General features: G+C 33.7%; 1 protein-coding gene across 1 annotated transcript in view; it reads left to right on the top strand.

The window, feature by feature from the left end:
* The first annotated feature begins 4,677 nt into the window (after window positions 1–4,677).
* The window catches only part of LOC114331414 (mushroom body large-type Kenyon cell-specific protein 1), a 511,943-nt gene continuing 496,994 nt past the window's right edge, over window positions 4,678–19,626 (top strand). Inside the window, exon 1 of the mRNA XM_050660952.1 lies at window positions 4,678–5,337. Coding sequence (XP_050516909.1) covers window positions 5,244–5,337 — 94 coding nt within the window. The 5' untranslated portion in view covers window positions 4,678–5,243. The remainder of the gene's footprint in view (window positions 5,338–19,626) is intronic.

Below are 19,626 nucleotides of genomic sequence, written 5' to 3'. Positions count from 1 at the left end.
AAAATGCAATTAAAACTACCTCGTATAACATTGCAAAACCTTTTATTAAAAAAACGAAGAACATCGAGAACTGTTCATAAATGTAAAAATATACAAGGTGTTTCATTAAAAAAAAAAGATTTATTCATATCTCTTACACACTACAAACGAGTAGGCAATTGGACTTCCTCGGAGTACTAGCATAGGTACTCCGTATATTTTGTAATGAACTGTTAAGTGCAGGCGCGGACACAGAGGAGGGTCAACGGGTCCATGGACCCCCCTACTGTACTTAGTCTAAAGTATTTTTTTATTATTTATTATTTTTTTCTGTCAACCAGAGCTCAATTCTTTTGATACCGTAGGTATCTCTGAGATGACTGAATGTTATCCTTAGAGTAAGTGTGAGTCGTATGACTAAATCTGGACAATAAAATATTTGCGGTATGTCTGACCCCCCTATTATGAATTTCTAAATCCGCGCCTGGTTAAGTGTATATAGGGTGAGGCAGATAAAGGGCCTATTAGAATTATCTCGAGAACTAAAGGCAACTGAATTATGAAAATTGGAATAAGGGGGTTTTGAAGCCTGATCTATTTAATGAAAATATTTTCATCGATTTGGTACTTCCGGTTATACCGGAAGTTGCTTATGACTTCGTTTTTTTAAATGGGACACCCTGTATATTTTTACATTTTTGAATTCTCCTCGATTTCTTCTTTCTTAAAATATAAGGTTTTACAACATTATACAGGGTAGGTTAAAAGATAATTACGTTTTCTTATTAATTTTCGTAGCAATATTCACACACTGTAGGATTGTAGTAGTTTGACATAATAAACTCTATTTATGTCCAAAGGATTTTTAATATAGTCTACTTTTGTTAACAATTATTAGTGTAGCTAAATTTTTAATTTTAGTATACAGGGTGGGTCGAAACTCGGAATGAGTATTTTCTGAGTTTTCTTAAATGGAACACCCTATATTTTAGTATTGTAATGAAATGATATTCTATGGTACTTTTTTACTTCTTAAGCATTCCCTATACCTAACTGCTTTAATTTGCGCTTAATTGTTAATCGCACCAACAATCTTAACTTCGATGGTATTTTGATAGTTCAACCATTATTGACAATTTTAAGTATAAGTTTAGATTAATATGTATTTATTTCCAAAAAATTATCTGTTATTGAATATTTTCACGGCCATCCTAATACAATGTCACCTATTTTGTGTTGCAATTAATGTTTGATTTGAATCACCAATAACTCACGAATTAAAGCAGTTAGGTATAGGGAATGCTTAATAAATTAAAAAGTACCATAAAATAACATTTCATTACAATACTAAAATACAGGGTGTTCCATTTAAGAAAACTCAGAAAATACTCATTCCGAGTTTCGGCCAACCCTGTATACTAAAATGAAAGATTTAACTATACTAATAACTCTTAACAATAGTAGACTATATTAAAAATCATTTGAACATTAATAGAGTTTATTATGTCAAACTACTACAATCCTACAGGATGTGAATGTTGCTACGAAATTAATAAGAAAACGTAATTATCTTTTAACCTACCCTGTATAATATTACAAAAACTTATATTTTAAGAAAGAAGAAATCGAGAAGAATCCAAAAATGTAAAAATATATAGGGTGTCCTATTTAAAAATACGAAGTTACAATCAACTTCCGGTATAACCGGAAGTAGCAAAGAGACCAAAATATTTTCATTAAATAGTTTATACCTCAAAACCATTGTATACCAATTTTCATTATTCTGTTAGCTTTAGTTCTCGAGATATTTCTAATAGGCCCTTTATCTGCCTCACCCTGTATATTACTTTTATATCATTTTTAAAAGTAATATTTATTGAACCTAGTTTTTATACCAAATCGTATCGTTAATGACAATTTTATACTTTATAAATTTTTCACAACTTTATAATGAACTTTTAAATAATTTAATTTTAGTCGATTATACGCGTTTATTCCGAAGTCACAAATAATTTTGTTACTAAACTTATGATTTAATAGGTTTATTGTCAGTGAACAGTATCTTGAACAGTATCTCTTGGGATGTTAAATTTTTTTCGCAATTTTGAAGTTTTTAAATATTATTCGTTCCTTGCATATTTTGTACAGAGCCTCGAATCCACGCATCTAACCCACCCATGGCGGAAGCATTTCCAAATACAAACCAAGGTATATACACCTGGCAAGCGCAAGAACGAGACGATAGATAATAGGGATGCACGACGGCGATTAGGGAGGGAAAATGCCAGTGCATGCAAAAGCCGTGTGGCGTCGCTAGCACTTGTTACACTCACTATGACATTACTATAGTTGTGATGCCGCCACCATTCATACAACTTCATGAAAAACGAATTCATTTTAAAACATACGCAACCTGCCAGTATGTAATTGTTTAACATTAAATCTAAGCAAGACGGTTTTTTGTGTCTACCATCCAACGTACTTTCGCTGTCGTAGAAATAAGTGACATCAAGATAAATAGATATTAGATCCTCCCCAAGATCTCCAGATCTTACACTACTTAATTTTTTCCTATTAAGGTATTCTGGCTCACCTTGTATAAATAAATATGTTGATGTTTTTATTACTGAATAGTGAATTGAATATTCTTTCAAATGAGCTAGCACACGACCCCGATTCTCATTTAAAAACCAGGTTTACAAGAGATCGTGCGAAATTATACAATACGAAATCGGCAAAACTGCAGATATTGGAAGCTTCCTCCAAGATTTCCAGATCTTACACCACTTGATTTTTTCCTATTGGGACTTAAAATCAAGTTTACATCGATCGACCACAAAATTTACTAATCGAAAATGTTCATGACCAACCGTTTCATTAAATAACCAAGTACTAGTACTGCTACAAAAGGATGATGTAAAATACCTAGGTATGCATTTGGACCGCAGATTAACGATGAAGAAACACATATTCACGGAAAGAAAACGATTGGGTCTGAAGCCAGTAAAATGTACTGGTTAATAGGAAAAAGGTCACAACTGAATTTGCACAATAAAATTCTACTATACAAAACAGTGATAAAGCCAGTATGGACCTGCGGAATTCAATTGTGAAGATCCAATAATAATATCCTGGAGAGATTCCAATCGAACATCTTTCTTTTTACAAATGTACATGCCCAATGAATACAATAATCGCGATCTTCGCATGAAGACTGCCAAAGAAGAAATTTTCAGTTATTTGCAAAAATACGACTGACGAGTGCAAAACCACCCCAACAGAGAAGAAGGGAATCGAACTGTATAACAAAATTTAATAATATGTACCTGGAAAACGAGATCACCAAAAACCCTATACAACAGAAGAATGGAAGAAAAGATCTACTGGAAGTTGGACTTGAAGAATCCTAGGCAAAATTAAAAGCAAATATTACAAGTAGTGCCGCAGAGGAAATAGGACACATAACAGTTAACACAAAAATAGACCTTAACATAAGGTCAAAATATATGTGTGGGTGTGGAGGTCAAAAACAGATATGGAAATGCTAAGAGGAAGAAATAAGAAGAAGAGTAGGGAAGATCTGGTTTGATCTCAATTTGTGCTTTTCCACAGATAAGTTTTTTTAGCATGCTACCATTATTTTGACTTATTTCCTACCAACCACCACAACTTAAAACAAAATATTAACATGATTGTATTTAGATAGTCAATCTTTCTATCTTTTTGTTTGTTTTATTCTAGCTTGTTTCAAATTTGTATGGTCTGATGATGATGTAAAACTCATAAACATCGAAACCGGTCGCATTACATTACAGTAGAAGCTCGATTATCCGTCAGGGCACCGGATCAAGAGTATGACGGATATCGAAAAGACGGTTAACAGAACATTAAAAATTCATAGTACAACACTCAAATTTTATTTGTATGATTTGTTTGACCAATATAAGAGGGATTTGTGTTCGTACAATAGGATCAATTTAAAATATTCTGAAATCTGTTTTTGTTTTACTGTTGCTTCACATTTTGCGACGGCTGAATTTCGTAATCGGCATAAGATGATGCAATCTACCTTATTGGCTTCTTCTTGTTGAGAATACCACTCGATGAATTATTGCATATGCGATGCAGCTTCTCTAGATTATTTACGCAAATCTTTGTCAGTTGCAATAGGTTCATCAATATAGCTACAGTCAAATTCCAAGTCTGTGTCAGCTTTTGAATCTATTTGGTCCGCCTTTGTTGCCATTTCAACGATTTTTTTATCTGTCAGCAATAGATAGCCGTTTGTGTCCTCATCACAAATCAAATTAACTTTTTTTTTATTTTTCTACATTAAAATTTTTGCTTATTTAGTCAATACAACTTCTGTATGTACCCTGACGGTTAACAGAGGTGACGGTTAATGGAGAGGCGGATAATCGAGGTTCCACTGTACCTATATAAAAAATATTACTTCAATATTTATACAATTGCGAATTTTTTGTTTTTTCCCCAATATTCTGGCAATTTTATAACTTTTTTAAAACTTTCAAATCAAATTTTAAATTATTTTTGAAGTCTGTTGCACATTTTGTACGGAGCCTCGAATCCACGCATTTAACCCGCCCATGGCAGAAGCATTTCCAAAGACAAACCAAGGTATATACACCCGGCAAACGCAAGAACGAGACGATAGATAATAGGGATGCACGACGGCGATCTAGCGAGCGTGGGGAGGGAAAATGCAAGTGCATGCAAAAGCCGTGTGGCGTCGCTAGCACTTGTTGCACTCACTATGACGTTACTACAGTTGTGATGCCGCCACCATTCATACAACTTCATCAAAAACGAATTCATTTTAAAACATACGCAACCCGCCACTATGTAATTGTTTAACATTGAATCAAATCAAGCCGGTTTTTATTGTGTCTACCATCCAACGTTCTTTCGCTGCCGTAGAAATAAGTGTCGTTCAAAACAAACTACAAGTTTTATTTCTTTTCAGATTTACAAGAAATCATGGCGAAAAAACTCCATCGTCTCTATTCCCGAATCGAAGACAAGCTCCTCAAATAAACAAGTGACATTTTTAAAAAGAATTCAGTTCCTTAAGTGATTCAGTTTTTTGAACTTTTTGTGCGCCTGAACTAACACTAAGTGACTCAAGATTTTTTTCTGTAAGTGCGGGCACTTAATAACCTCTTAAAATTTGTGTAATGAATTATTGGAAGCGATGGGTAATATTGTTTTTGAAACCGATGTGACAAACTTGCCGTCTTTGAAAAATGGCGGAGTGCTCATTTTCGAGATGTATTCAACAAAGGAGGAACATTAGAAGAGAGCTACAAAGATGGACAAAAAATATGGTTCATATAGTCGGTGAGTACGAGTTTTTTTTCTCCCAATTCAACCCTCTACCGATCAATATTGGAGCGCATAGAGAGGAAAACATCGTACACCGCTCTAACCTGTTGACTACTTGTATAATGTGCACTATTTAGTTATGTTTTTCTATATAATCTTGAACAATACTTATCAACTGGTTTATCGTGTCGGGATGAGGTTTTCCACCGGGTGGGAAAAATTCGTCTTTTTGTGCTTCCACGCTTTTAATGATTTTTAAGATGCATTTTTTTGGATGCGTCGTGAGCGCATTTTTCTGTAACGGCGCCGGATTATTAGTTTTCTTTTATTTTTTCTGGAAATTTCGCCATTTCCTTCATTAAAGCGATAGTACTTGGAGCGGGTATTGATCGGGAGTCGAATATTTTCTTTTCTTTTTTGGGTTTTAATGCGTGTATTTTAAGGCCGGCGCGGGGATGAGAATTATTGGGAGTTTTCGGAGGAATACGGGAGTTTAGTTAGGGAATAAAGTAGATACGGATTGAGCGCTTTTTTGAAATGAAGAGGCATACCTGTTGGACTCTAACGGAATTTTAACCAACAGGTAAACTAAAATTATGTACAGGTTCGACATAAAAAATAGGTTCGAAATAAAAACAACAAAAAATGAAAATAATGAAAAATTATAATAAATAAGGAAATAATAATAACATCATAATTAATATCATTTTTTAATTCATCGGATTTTGCACTATTCTTATCCGTTTTATACGACTTTTTTGTGATTTATTTGTCTAAATTTCTTTATTTTCGTTTTTTCTTTAAATTGCTGACTCTCTGCTTCTTTCATTAGGTCCATAACTTTTCGGCTCTGAATATCTTTCTGATTTCTTTACGAACCCTTCAAAGAATTAGTTCTCACAATTAGCTATTAGAGGTAATTAGTTTATTATTTTTTGTCGTATATTATTAAAATTTGCTCTTTCTACAGGTTATTTATTATACAAGGTTACGTACGTTATAATCTTCTCTTTCTGTTTCTTTTATTTTCGCCAAAATCGAACTGCCGGTTTCTGACTGTTTTATATTGTAGTTCTTGATTTTTAACATTTTTTTTTTATCCTTCAGACTCTTTCTTAATATTTTAATTCATTAACTGACGCAATTAAAAAATATACAATAATAATAATTTAACATTACGAACATATTAATTTTAATCAATCGCAACTATATATTTTCATTAAAATTATTATTATTGCTTTTATTTAACATAGAGCATCTATAGAAGCAATATAATCCTAAAACAAAGATAAAATTATGTTATAGTTTTATTCAATTTTATATATTATATAGAAAAAAACGAAACAAATACTTAGCGGGCATAGAATTGAAGGAAAAATTTATGATGCAAAAAAACTACATCTTGAGCATATTCTAATTCTTTTTTATAAGATGCAGATCTTCGCTGTGTATCTATACTATTGGTTTTATAATAAAATATGATCTATACAATTATAGCGAACTTCCAAATTTACCTACTTTTCCTTGACAACTTTTGATTTTTGAGGACCCTTTTTTTTCGATTTGATTTCACACGTTTGTCACAATTTCATTTTTTTTTTCTTCATTTTTTACAATTTGACAATTTTTCGTCTTATATCAAGCATAGCAGTAAAATATCCTCATTCGAATGCGCTATTTGGTACAATCTCCATGTATTTATGATTGGAATGTCCAAAAACTAGGTAAAAAATGGCCACCAACATTTTTTGATCGGATCCTAGTTTTTATAAAGATACTTCCTTATCTAGCTAGTACACGCTACTAATATTTTTATTATATCTGCCAAACAAATGAGGCATTGGTACAGTAATTTTTTGCTCCTGTTTTCGTAAATATTTTGGTCCTACTGGTTAGCGATAATACATCGCCATGGTTTGATGATATTATTACCGACTTGTTGTTCTATCGTACCTCAATATCTTCGTTGATCTTATCAAATTGTGTTTCAAAAAATCTTCTCTCTTTTCTTTTGTCTATACCTTTGCACAGCATTAGTGGGATTGTTTGGTCCTATTTTTTTGGTATGCTACTTTTGATTTCATAGATTTTAGCTCTTTTATATGTCTAGTAAAGTTGGTACACCAGCTTTAAGTAAAGATGTTCCAGCTTTAATGCATCTAAAGCAAGTTTTAAATCGTCTTACATATATGCCTCTTTTTCTTTGACATTCCGTAAATAGAGCAAAAACTATTGCAAATGATACAGAGAACCGTTTACATAAATTGTACATAATTCTGGCAGTTTAAGTCCTTAAATCAGACACCTGTGTCGGAATTTGAATACAAGCTTTAAAAATGAATTCTACTAATTCAAACGGTATAGAGAATGGACTTAGGCTAACACAGAGCTTACTACTACTTGCTAATTTACATTTAAGATCATTGGGATTTCGTATTCCTCAGCTTTGTGCTCTTTGGGCCATTGGCTTTTGTTTGGCCTGTATTCTACGCCAAGACCCTGCCGCATCAGCTGAACCCTGGTTTTGAACAGAAGTGGAGCTGAATTTGGAGGATTGTGTAATCCATTCTTTCTTCTTGTCATTTTTGGTGAATTCGCTATCTTTGTCTTGGAATTTTTATTGCTTCTTGGTCTAAACTTGAACAATACTTATCAAGTATAAAGATCAATACTATACTGGATGAGGATTTTCACCAGGTGGGAAAAATTGGTCTTTTTGTGCTTCCACGCTTTTAATGATTTTTAACATGCATTTTTTAGGGTTGCGTCGTGAGCGCATTTTTCTGTAACGGCGCCGGATTATTAGTTTTCTTTTATTTTTTTTCTGGAAATTTCGCCATTTCCTTCATTAAAGCGATAGTACTTGGAGCGGGTATTGATCGGGAGTCGAATATTTTCTTTTCTTTTTTGGGTTTTAATGCGTGTATTTTAAGGGTGGCGCGGGGATGAGAGTTATTGGGAGTTTTCGGGAGAATAACGGAGTTGGGAATAAAATAGATACAGGTTAGAGCGCTTTTTTGAAATGAAGAAGCATACCTGTTGGACTCTAACGGAATTTTAACCAACAGGTAAACTAATATTATGTACCGATTCGCTATTTGAAATAAGTTACAAATAAAAATGACACAAAAATAAAAATAATAAAAAAATGTAGAAAATAGAGTATGTATTATAAACATCATAGTTAACGTCGTTTTTTAGTTCGTCGGATTTTGTCATATTCTTAACCTTCATTGACATTTTTATGGTTTATTTGTTACAAATTCTTCATTCGCATTTTTTTACATTTGCTTATTCTCCTCTGCTTTGATTATGTAGGTACCTACTTTACTTTTCAAGTCAGAATATCCTTCTATTTCTTTGCGAACACCCCAAAAATTGTCCTTGTTCCAGGTTAATATTTCTTTCATTTCCACACAAATTCGTAGTCTTATTAGTAATAATTCTGTGGCTTGGTTCTAAAAGGGCCAATGTCAAATTTTTGTTATTTTTGTACAGCTTTCTTTTGAGTTTAATATTGACCAAACAAAATGCAAACAATTGACACTGGCTCTTTTATCATTAAGCCACATTATGTGACTTGGTGTTAAAATGGCTAATTTCAATTTTTTGCATTTTGTTTGGTCAATATTAAATTCAAAAAAAGCTGTACAAAAAATCAAAAATTTGACATTGGCCCTTTTAGAACCAAGCCACAGAATTACCTAGTTGATTTCTATTTGTCATCTATTTATGCATATTACTGCTGGTTTATTGTACTCAGTGGCCTTTTCTGTGATTTGTCTCAGTACAAATACGTCGTCTACGCAGGATCTTCCGGATCTGAATCCTTGTTGTTCATCTGATAAAGTTGTTAATTTATTGATTTTGTTGGTTAGGACTTTTGTGGTTAGCTTAAGTGCGGTGTTCAGTAGATTTATACCTCTATAATTGTTGGGGTAGACCGTTTTGCTTTATATTAATTCATTTTTGCAATCTGTGTCTGTATGTGTGTGTGTGTAATGGCGCCAAACAAATATATTTGCCACATAACATTTTACTTCTACTACAATGTTAACAAATAAATTTTGCGCAATCAACTTACATAAGAAATTTGCTTATGTATAAGTGACCTACCATATAATATTCCAAATGCGGTCGATAACTTTATAAATTGCTACGTGCCTCTATAAAATGCAACCATCAGGTTTTTGGTAATTTGTATTGCCATAATTGTTCATTAACTGTAGAAAATTGCTTTCTTAGTATCAGCATGTTTACATATCTCGTACATTATACCAATGCCTATTTGGTTAGCCTAGGTAAGCGTTCTCTAAGTATCAGTAGGTATTTGCTAACCAATTGCATTTGTGGTACCTGTTTGATAATAATTTGCATGTTTTAGCTAGCCTCACGTTTTGTCATTAGCAAAATTTTATTTTGTTCACGAATAACTGATATGTATTTTGGACCTATTCAATATTTTTTGTGATTGTTGGTTTGTTTTCGGGTATTATTACCAATTAATACAATGTATATAATCGCTTTTCTAGAAAAAAAAATGCATTTGTTAATGGAATATTAAAGAGTTAATTTTTATAGTTTCAAAGTAAATTTCCTATACAATAAGGTTTTGTTATCAACATTTACTATATATCCTTTTCGCAACATAGAGGGTCTCGTGGGCACTTTTAGGTCGCCGCTATTTGATGGTGGTATTATAGGTTTTTTGGGTCGCTGAATCCAATGGAAGTGGTCTGGTAGCCCAAATGTGGTGCGTTTAATTGTTATTAACAAATTATGGTCAAATTGGGTGTTTTTCAGGAATTATTGGAGGTCCTGTAAATAAATTGATAGTGTTAAGGTATTCTCTGGTGTATTTTGGTCGCTGAATTGAATGCGACTGGTTGCGATTACTCAAAATATGTTCTTATTTTGTTGATAACAAAATAATAGTTTATTCGCCGAAAAACTCGAAATGCGTTATCTACAGCAAGTTTGTAGTCTTTTTCATAGTATTTTTATAAGCTAAATCGATTGTCACTAGTCGTGATAGCTTAAACCACGTTCCGACTTTGTTATTAATAAATTATTGCAAAAATAACGGTTTGTAACACGTTTACTCACGGTTTTTGCTCTAAATTTTAAAAAACCACTTGGAATGACATGAAATTTGGCATGCACGTAGCTAACATGTCAAATAATAAAAGTGATATTGTGACGATATGTGCTTTTACCCTGGATGTGAGTTTCACCCCGTTTCGGGGGTGTAAGAAGAAACCTTTAAAATAAGTCCGGAATTGGATAAACTGATTAATTCTAAGCAACGTTTTTTCCATACAGTTTTTTCACTAAGTCAATACTTTTCGAGTTATTTGCTAGTGAATATGTTTATTTTTCAACAAAAAAAAACTAAATAACTCGAAAAGTATTGAGTTAGTGAAAAAACTGTATTGAACAAAAGTTGCTTAGAATTAACCAGTTTATCGTTTATCCACTTCCGGACTTATTTTAAAGGTTTTTTTTTCACCCCCGAAAAGGGGCGAAACTCACCCCCAGGGTAAAGCAGACATCGGCACAATATCACTTGTTTTGTTTGACATGTTAGCTACGTGTATGCCAAATTCCATGTCAATCCAAGTGGTTTTTTAAAATTTAGAGCAACAAACCGTGAGTGAACGTACTATAAACCGTTATTTTTGCAATAATTGATTAAGAGTAAACAGTAGCGATCAACAGGTAGCAACAAAATATAACTTCGGGAGATAGTATCATAAACTTTGGCAACAGTGGTAATCTTTGACATTATCAGGATTAATATTTTGACAATATCATAGTCGCGCTAAATGGAAGTAATAGAAAACGATTTTATTATTAATAAATAGAAATTTATAAAAATAAACCAAAATGGGTGAAAATCTTATGTTAAGATAGGTATTTAGAAAGGTATTTGCATGAAATATCTAATAAGAAAACAATAATAAATAATCATTTTTTGTTGTGAAGCGAAACAAATTTCGATTTTCGCATAATTTTGGCACGGTTTTTAATGGACTTTTTCTTGAAAGGTTTCACTTTATTTTTCGTTTGATTTACTTTTTCCATTTTGTTAAACTATTGATAATATTTTTAGAATAAAAAATCCTCCTAAAACTTTATACTCGCATTAGAATTCGAAATATTTTACGTAAAATATACTTACCTACCTACATATAACTAAAACTCACAATTAACAACAATCTATTCTTTCAAAGAGGCCAACAGCTTATACAACAACAAATATATAATTAATTAACTATCAATAAACACTACTTTCCTATGAAACAACAATAACGAATTCTTAAATTAACACACTACTGCACTGAACAGATATCGATAAAGATGACAGAACAGATTAGAGAAAATCTGACGCAGGTTTGTCAAAATGACAGTGATAATTGTCAAAATGTTGCCTAATTAGTTATTTAGTTATAATATGTTCGATTTCTTCTTAGAAATAAAAAATTTTAGTAGTTCCAAGATTACACCAAATCTAGGCATGGGATAAAAAAGTTTATTTGAAGAAAGTTTATTTTTTTTTTCTTCTTAATGGCGGTAGAGGCTCCATTTTTCAATATTTTATTTAGTTATAGAGTAATTTCCAAGTACCAACATATTTCTGAAATTGGGCTCTGTACCGCCATTCTTTATTATATTACGAATATTATATTCAAAATTATAGCCGCAATCTTGGAACGGGTTTGTTGCTACCTATTGATCGCTACTGTAGCCTCTTAATAACAAAGTCGAAAGTAGTTTAAACTATCACGACTAGTGACAATCGATTTAGCGTATAAAAATACTATGAAAAAGACAACAAACTTGCTGTAGATAGCGCATTTCGAGCTTTTCGGCGAATAAACTATTATTTTGTTATTAACAAAAGAAGAAGATATTTTTAGTAATTGCGACTAGTCGCATTCGATTCAGCGACCAAAAATACACCAGAGAAGACCTTAGCACTATCAATTTATATACAGGGCTTCTAATAATTTCTGAAAAACACCTAATTTTACAATAATTTGTTAATAACAATTAAACGCACCACATTTGGGCTGCCAGACCACTTCCATTGGATTCAGCAACCCAAAAAACCTATAATACCACCATCAAATCGCGGTGACCTAAAGTGTCCACGGGACCCCCTATGTTGCGACTAGACTAATATAGGTATGTATAGAGTTTTTTGCCATTGTTTAAAAGTATATGTGGTAAAAAAGTCTTCTTTTTCATCAATAATTTTCCATTCACTTCTGAATGTATTTGTCTGAATGTCACTTCCCAATTGCTTCCATATTTCTCTATCTTGCGCCAATTTAATCCATGCTTTGCGTACCACCGCTCTATTTCAGTATTTCAGCTACCCATCCCTTTGAGCTTTTCATATGTTTCCTGTCGTCCTCTTTGGTCTCCATTCTAGGATTTTCCATGTCCACCTAATAGCATCTTATCTGGGCTATGGGACCGGACTTGCGCCATTTTTTTAAATAATATTAATAATATGATATATATAGCATATACAGACAGGTAAATTGTCACTATATACCGAGTGTACGAATCAAACTGTGTTTTTTCTCAAAGTTTACCACACCCTGTGGCAAGGGCGGATCCAGAACCGATTTTAGGGAGGGGCCATGAACTTTTTTTGGGGAGGGGGTAAAGGGGCTCTGGGGTAATTTTTAAAAATTAGGGTTTTAAGGCACTTTTCACACACTTTTGAATGCCATAAAGACATTCAAAACTTATCGGCGGTCGTTTCGTCAAATAAGGCAGAGTAATACTTTGCACTTTGAACCTGATTCATTATTTGTTCAATTATTTCTTCACAACTACATGTTATCAATTGTGTTATCAATTGATTTTAACTGGTGCTACTAATGTATGTTGTTCGGGAAGATGCTGTGGATAGATGTTGTTTAAGAGTCTTATCTCCTGATGCGATTTTAAACCTTAACAATTCCCCTCATTGCTAGGTCCAGCATCTTCGTCCAGAAGCAGAAGGTCATTATCACAGTGGCCTCTTAGAGGAATATTTTGTCGACCTAAGAACATTATAGACCAGAGCTTCCCAACCAGTGTGCCGTGGGACACTGGTGTGCCCTGAAGTCCCTGTAGGTTTGCCGCGAAATTTGATTATACTCACTATCATTATACAGTGATGAGCACGCTAATAACCGGCAAAATAGCTCAAAAGATGGAAAACATAATACATTGCGAAACAAAAAGAGATGAAACTAGTGGAGATGGAAATTATCGTTATAAAAGTCTAAAATAACATTAGGTACATTACATAGTTTCCCACCTTTAAAAGTTTCAGAGGAGTATGACAACTGTCACTGTGACAGTAGAATTTTATAAAATACTCCTGTTACAGACGTCTAAAGGTGGGAAACTATGTAATGTAATGTTAATTAATTCGTTTATAACGATAATTTCCACCTCCATTAGTTTAATCTCTTTTTGTTTCGCAATGTATTGTGTTTTCCATCTTTTGAGCTATTTTGCCGGTTATTAGCGTGCTCATCACTGTAGAGATTATTTACCCAAGTATGCCGTGGCTGAACCAATTTTTAAGTTAGTGCGCCTCGAGCTAAAAAAGGTTGGAAACCGCTGTTAGTTATAGACTCTACTATTGGTCGTAGTCTTTCTCTATTTTCTTGTATCTGTTTAAACCTCTGCATGATTGTCTTTTAATGACTTACTTTTGCGGGTTGCGATAACTTTGTAGAAAATCCAGCCCAACCTGAGCTCATTCCTTGTGATATGATGTTTTCATGGGTTTGTATAGCTCTGTCTTTGCCCATGAGTTTGGCGAAAGATGTGCGAAAGTACCAGCTAACTTCTTTCTTCTAAATGCTGGTGACCTAAGTAATGCCTCATTTTTTTTATTCTTGGTATGTACAGAATATAGAAATTGATACGATTTTGATTGGTGCCAAGGTCGTTCTAACAATTGGCACTTTGTAAAATTATTATCCAGATTTAGCCATACGGCTCACACTCCCTATAAGGGGAAAATTGACTAATCCCAGATACCCACGGTATCAAAAGGATTGAGCTCTAGTGGGACTCTTTCCATGTTATCGAGCCCTAGGTGACTTGGTATGCAGGTGTATCTCCCAAAAATTTTTGTACACTTCTGGCCGTCGCGAGTAGTACAGCTTTCTGCATGGTCTTATAAAGATTTTCATTGAGACCCAGCTTTTTTATACTTTCGAGGAGGATCTTCGGAATGACTCCAGTAGTAGACATAATAATTGGTATTGTCTGGGTACTTTGCATTCTCCATTGTCTCCGTATTTGAATTTCCAGATCTCTGTACTTGGCGATTTTTTCAGTAAATTTGCTACGTAGATTATTGTTGTTAGGTATCGCCACATCAATTAGTGTTGTTTGTATTGTTAATTTATTAAGTAGTACGAGATCTGGTCTATTATGTACCACTGTTTGGTCTGTGAGCACAGTGCGGTCCCAGTATAGCTTGTAGTTGCCATCCTTAAGCATACTCTCAGGGACGAATTGATAATATGGGAGATGGTCCGTTCGAAGAAGTCCCAGTTTGATAGCAATCTCTTGATGAAGGATCTTTCCAACTGAGTCATGCCGTTCCTTGTATTCAGTTGCAGCAAATGCCTGGCAGCCCCCGGTAATATGTTTAATGGTTTCTTGGGCTTGACATCCATATCGGCATCTGCCGTTTTGAACCTGAGGGTCTTTGACGATATATTTCAGGTAATTTCTGGTTGGTATAACCTGATCCTGAATGGCCAATAATGATCCCTCCGTTTCAGGGTACATCTTTCCTGATGTCAACCAATAGTTCGACGCTGTATTGTCGACATATTCTTGGCTGACCTCATTGGGATGTCGCCCGTGTAGAGGTTTACCCATCCATGTGCGCATTTTTTCGTCTTTTGTGAGGTGGTTTATGCGCATTTCTGGTCATTATTATTATGTTGATTTACAAAACATCCGATATCATTCTTGAAGCTTCCGTTACTGCGTTTCGTCAATTCTAATCCAGAAGTCGTATGTATATTCACGTTTTGTACATCTTGTGTTTGAAACTACAAACATTTGAACAACATATATTTAAATTTTTTTTTAATTCTCGGGAGGGGCCATGGCCCCTATGGCCCCCTCCCTGGCTTCGCCCTTGCCTGTGGACTATTCTAGCAATTATAAAATACTGAAATTACCCATCTATAGCCCCAGATTGTCTTAACATTCTGTTTTTTGATTCATTCGCTTATGTTGGATAATAAAAAAGTTAGGTACTTTAACAACTAGCCATGTTCTTCATCAATACAGGGTGTTTCTAAATAAGTGCGGCAAACTTTAAGGGGTAATTCTGCATAAAAAATAATGACAGTTTGCTTTATATACATAATGGGTCATATAACGGGTCATATTGCCCGTATGCACGCCAATGGTCAATATAAAATTCTTAATTGCCTGTCAAAAATGCGCAGTAACTACCTCTTAAAACCCACCAAATTTCATTTGCATATCTCAACCGGCTTTAGAGCAATAAATAAATCGTCAGTTTGTAAGAAAAATTTCAACACCTCGTATCTCGGAAATGAAGCATTTGCGGACATATGTTTATAAAGCAAACTGTCATTTCTTTTTTATATAGAATTACCCTTTAAAGTTTGTTGCACACCCTGTATTAATAAAAAACATAGCTAGTTGTTAAAGTACCTAATTTTTTATTATCCAACATAAGCGATTGAATCAAAAAACAGAATGTTAAGAAAATCTGAGGCTGATAGGAAAATCGAAATATCAAAAATGACTCATTTTTAAGGTGGTGCGTTAATTTCTTGGAGTAGTGTATATGTCTTCTATTATTACTCTATCTTGCCTTTAGAATGCACCTGGCTTGAAAATTAAGATTATATGTACTGGAACAACTAGCCAACGGAATTTTTAGATAAAATTAAAAATGCTATTAAAGACATTATATACCGTAGCATAGGTGCAATTATTATGGCTAACCATATTCAATGAATAATCAAAGTTTTTTCATTACCTTGCAATTTTCTCACAAACAAATTACTTCTAGGAAATTATCCGTTCTGACAAATTATTGTTGTTTTTAAGAATAATCGTTTTCCTATAGTAGGCTAATCAATTATTCAAGAAGAGTATTTTTAATGTGGTAAAGACGTAAAAAAACACATTATTATCAATTTGCACAAAACATTAATAGTTCAGAGAAATAAGGGAAAAAAATATCCTGTTGGTGACACAACCCCCTCCAGGCCGAAACCAAATTTTTTGAGTAAGTAGTACGTATGGACATCTCTATAATATTAACTTTTGTTTCCTGCAGCCGATTTTGATGTAAGGTCTCGTTTTATGCGGTAGATACGTTCTACAGAAAAGCGCATATAAAAAAATCGCATAAAAAAAGACTATACGTGCATTGAAAAAGCAGGGATACGTTCCGTAAATTTCTACATCACCAAAAATTAAATGTCTTTGATATTTTTTGTCTCCATTGGGCCAAATAAAATCTTAAAGAAGAAATTAAAAACGCAGTCTAACGATATTGAGATTGCAAAAATCTCTTCGAATGAAACATAAAACTTTACGACATTTAATTAAATGTTTCAATCCAGAAATCAAAATGTTCTGTTTATTATACTGCAACTTGAAATCAGCAACATTTAAACTCTTAAATACTTAAACATTTAAATTTAAAAAATAGGTATAAATATAACAAAACTAATAAATTGAGGAAAAAAATAAAATAAAAAATCCGTGGCTAACGGACCCGCATCCAAGCCATTTTTTCACACACATTTAAATTTAATTTCAAAACAATAGGTCTTTTCATCGATTGTCATTTGTTTCGAGCTTCTGTCATGTGTCACATAATAATAGCTTTGTTCCAGCAGAATTTTGAACTAATTCAGGATCGTACTGAGCGTGCGCTTTACATAAAACCGTGTAAATTTCTCGTTGCTGAAACGCGTTTTTATGTAAAGCGCACGCTCAGTACGATCCTGAATCAGTTCAACATTCTGCTGGAACAAAGCTATTAATATATCTACGTCATACGTCTTTGGTTTGTATCATTGGTATATGCCAATCACGTATGACGTAGATATATTAATATTATGTGACACATGACAGAGGCTCGAAACAAATGACTGTGAATGAAAAGCCCTATTACAGGTTAGGGAGCGTTCAAGTAATACGTAACGCAGTTTGGGAGGAGGGGGGGTCTTGTAAAACGTTACGGCGCGGTACATGGGAGGGAGGGGGTTCGAACAGCGCGTTACGTAACATTCTTTTTTAACTTAAGTAAAAAAACTACATAATTTCTTTTATGTTTTACATAGACCCCTGAATTGTATTATGTTGCACCCTCACGCTCCGCTCATGTTCCGACAACAGGACAATGGTATTCAAGTGAAAAAATCTTAAATTTTGTGAAGAACTGTAACATGTGTTTGTAAAAATTAGCTGGACCTTTCTCCACAACAAAAGATGAAAAGATACGTATGGGATTAAGAGGTTGCAGAGGGAACTACATGTTCATAAATCATAGATCATGTATGTTTTCTGAAGTCCACAACATGCAGTATCGTTTTCTGCAGTAGTTATTCATTAATGTTTTAAATACGCAAATTTTGAAATTATTTAAAAATGTCTTTAAATAAAAAGCATTAAATTCAAAACCCACTATATTGATACTTAGTTTAGAAAATGGATAGATATATTAAAAAATAATGCCCTTATTTAAAGTGTGATTCCTGAATTATTAATTTCAATGTTTTATGGAAGTTTTTATTATCTTGACGAAAATTGTACATAATTTCAAAATTTCACCTTGCATTATTCATAATAGACCCTACATAATACACATTCTTGAGATGAGGTTGTTAAGCAGCTTCTAAAAACAAAAATATACAGGGTGTTTAATTAAAATTAAAGATAATGGACTACGGTAGGCTTGCATGAATCACCCTGTACATTTAAATTTATGTTTAAAAAGCACACATTTTTATATATGAAAATCTACGGGTCTCAGCGTTTTTTAAAATTGTTTAAAACAAGGACAGAAATAATTTTATTCCATAAGTGCCTTCTATACAGGGTGTTTCAGAAAAAGGTAACACGATCTCTAGGAGAGGTGAAAAATTAAAAAATAATTGGGGTTTGCTTACTAAATAATTTTTGTAAACGGCATGCGTTTTCACAATACGGGGTTGAAGAACAAAAATATTTACACATTTTTTTCACTACTTTTCCGAAACTACTGGTAACATCGTATATTATTCGTTATAAAAAAATTTTTACTAAGCAAAATAAAATGTTGAAATAATAAATATGTCATTTTATTTTAAGCTTTTATTAAAAAAGATAAAATAGAAGAATGCATGAGAAGAACAATAAAGAATGAAGCCAAAAATGTATGTAAGGATGGGGCCAAGTAGCGAAAATGTAAATGTAAATGTAAAATAATTAATAATAAAAGAGTATTATTGTAAGTTTTGGACATATTTCATGTCATGGGACATGAAATTACGATTGGCAGGGATAACCAGACACATGAACTGAATAGAAGAATCGTTCTTGAGTGGGCAGCATTTGGAAAACTGAGAGAAACTTTTAAAAGTGAGTTGCCCACATGCCTAAAGAGAAAGGCATTTGATCAGTGCGTCCTCTCAGTCTTGACGTACGGATCAGAAACACTTACCTTAACTAAAGCCTCGGCTACCAAACTAAGAGTAACGCAGAGAAGAATGGAGCAGTCAATGTTAAGAATAACTCTGCAAGACAAAATCAAAAACGAAGAAATCAGGAGAAGAACAAAGGTGACTGACGTCATCGAAAGGATAGCCAGGTTGAAGTGGAGATGGGCAGGACACATAGCCAGAATGACAGATGGGCGATGGACAAAAAGGTTATTGGAATGGAGGTCAAGAGAAGACAAGAGAAGCGTCGGTCGACCGCCTACAAGATGGACTGACGACTTAAGAAAGCTAAATAAAAACTGGATGAGAGCGGCGCAGGATAGACGTGGTTGGAAACGAGGGGAGGAGGCCTATGTTCAGCAGTGGACATTTAAGACTGGATGATGATTGTAAGTTTTTATTATTACCTCAAATGCGATTAAAATAATAACAAAGTTCTTTTACCGAGTTTCCGGTACTTTTCGCAACCTCGTTATCCATTTAGGTTCAAATGGTCACTTGGGTGTTACGTAACGTTTAGGTAGGGGGAGGTGATGCAGAAAAACGTTACGGTGCGTTGCATGGGGGGGAGGGG

This window comes from Diabrotica virgifera, chromosome 9 (genome assembly GCF_917563875.1).
Source record: "Diabrotica virgifera virgifera chromosome 9, PGI_DIABVI_V3a".
NCBI lineage: Eukaryota > Metazoa > Arthropoda > Insecta > Coleoptera > Chrysomelidae > Diabrotica > Diabrotica virgifera.
The sequence above is the reverse complement of the archived record's forward strand: the minus strand, read 5'-3'. Positions and strand labels throughout refer to the sequence as shown.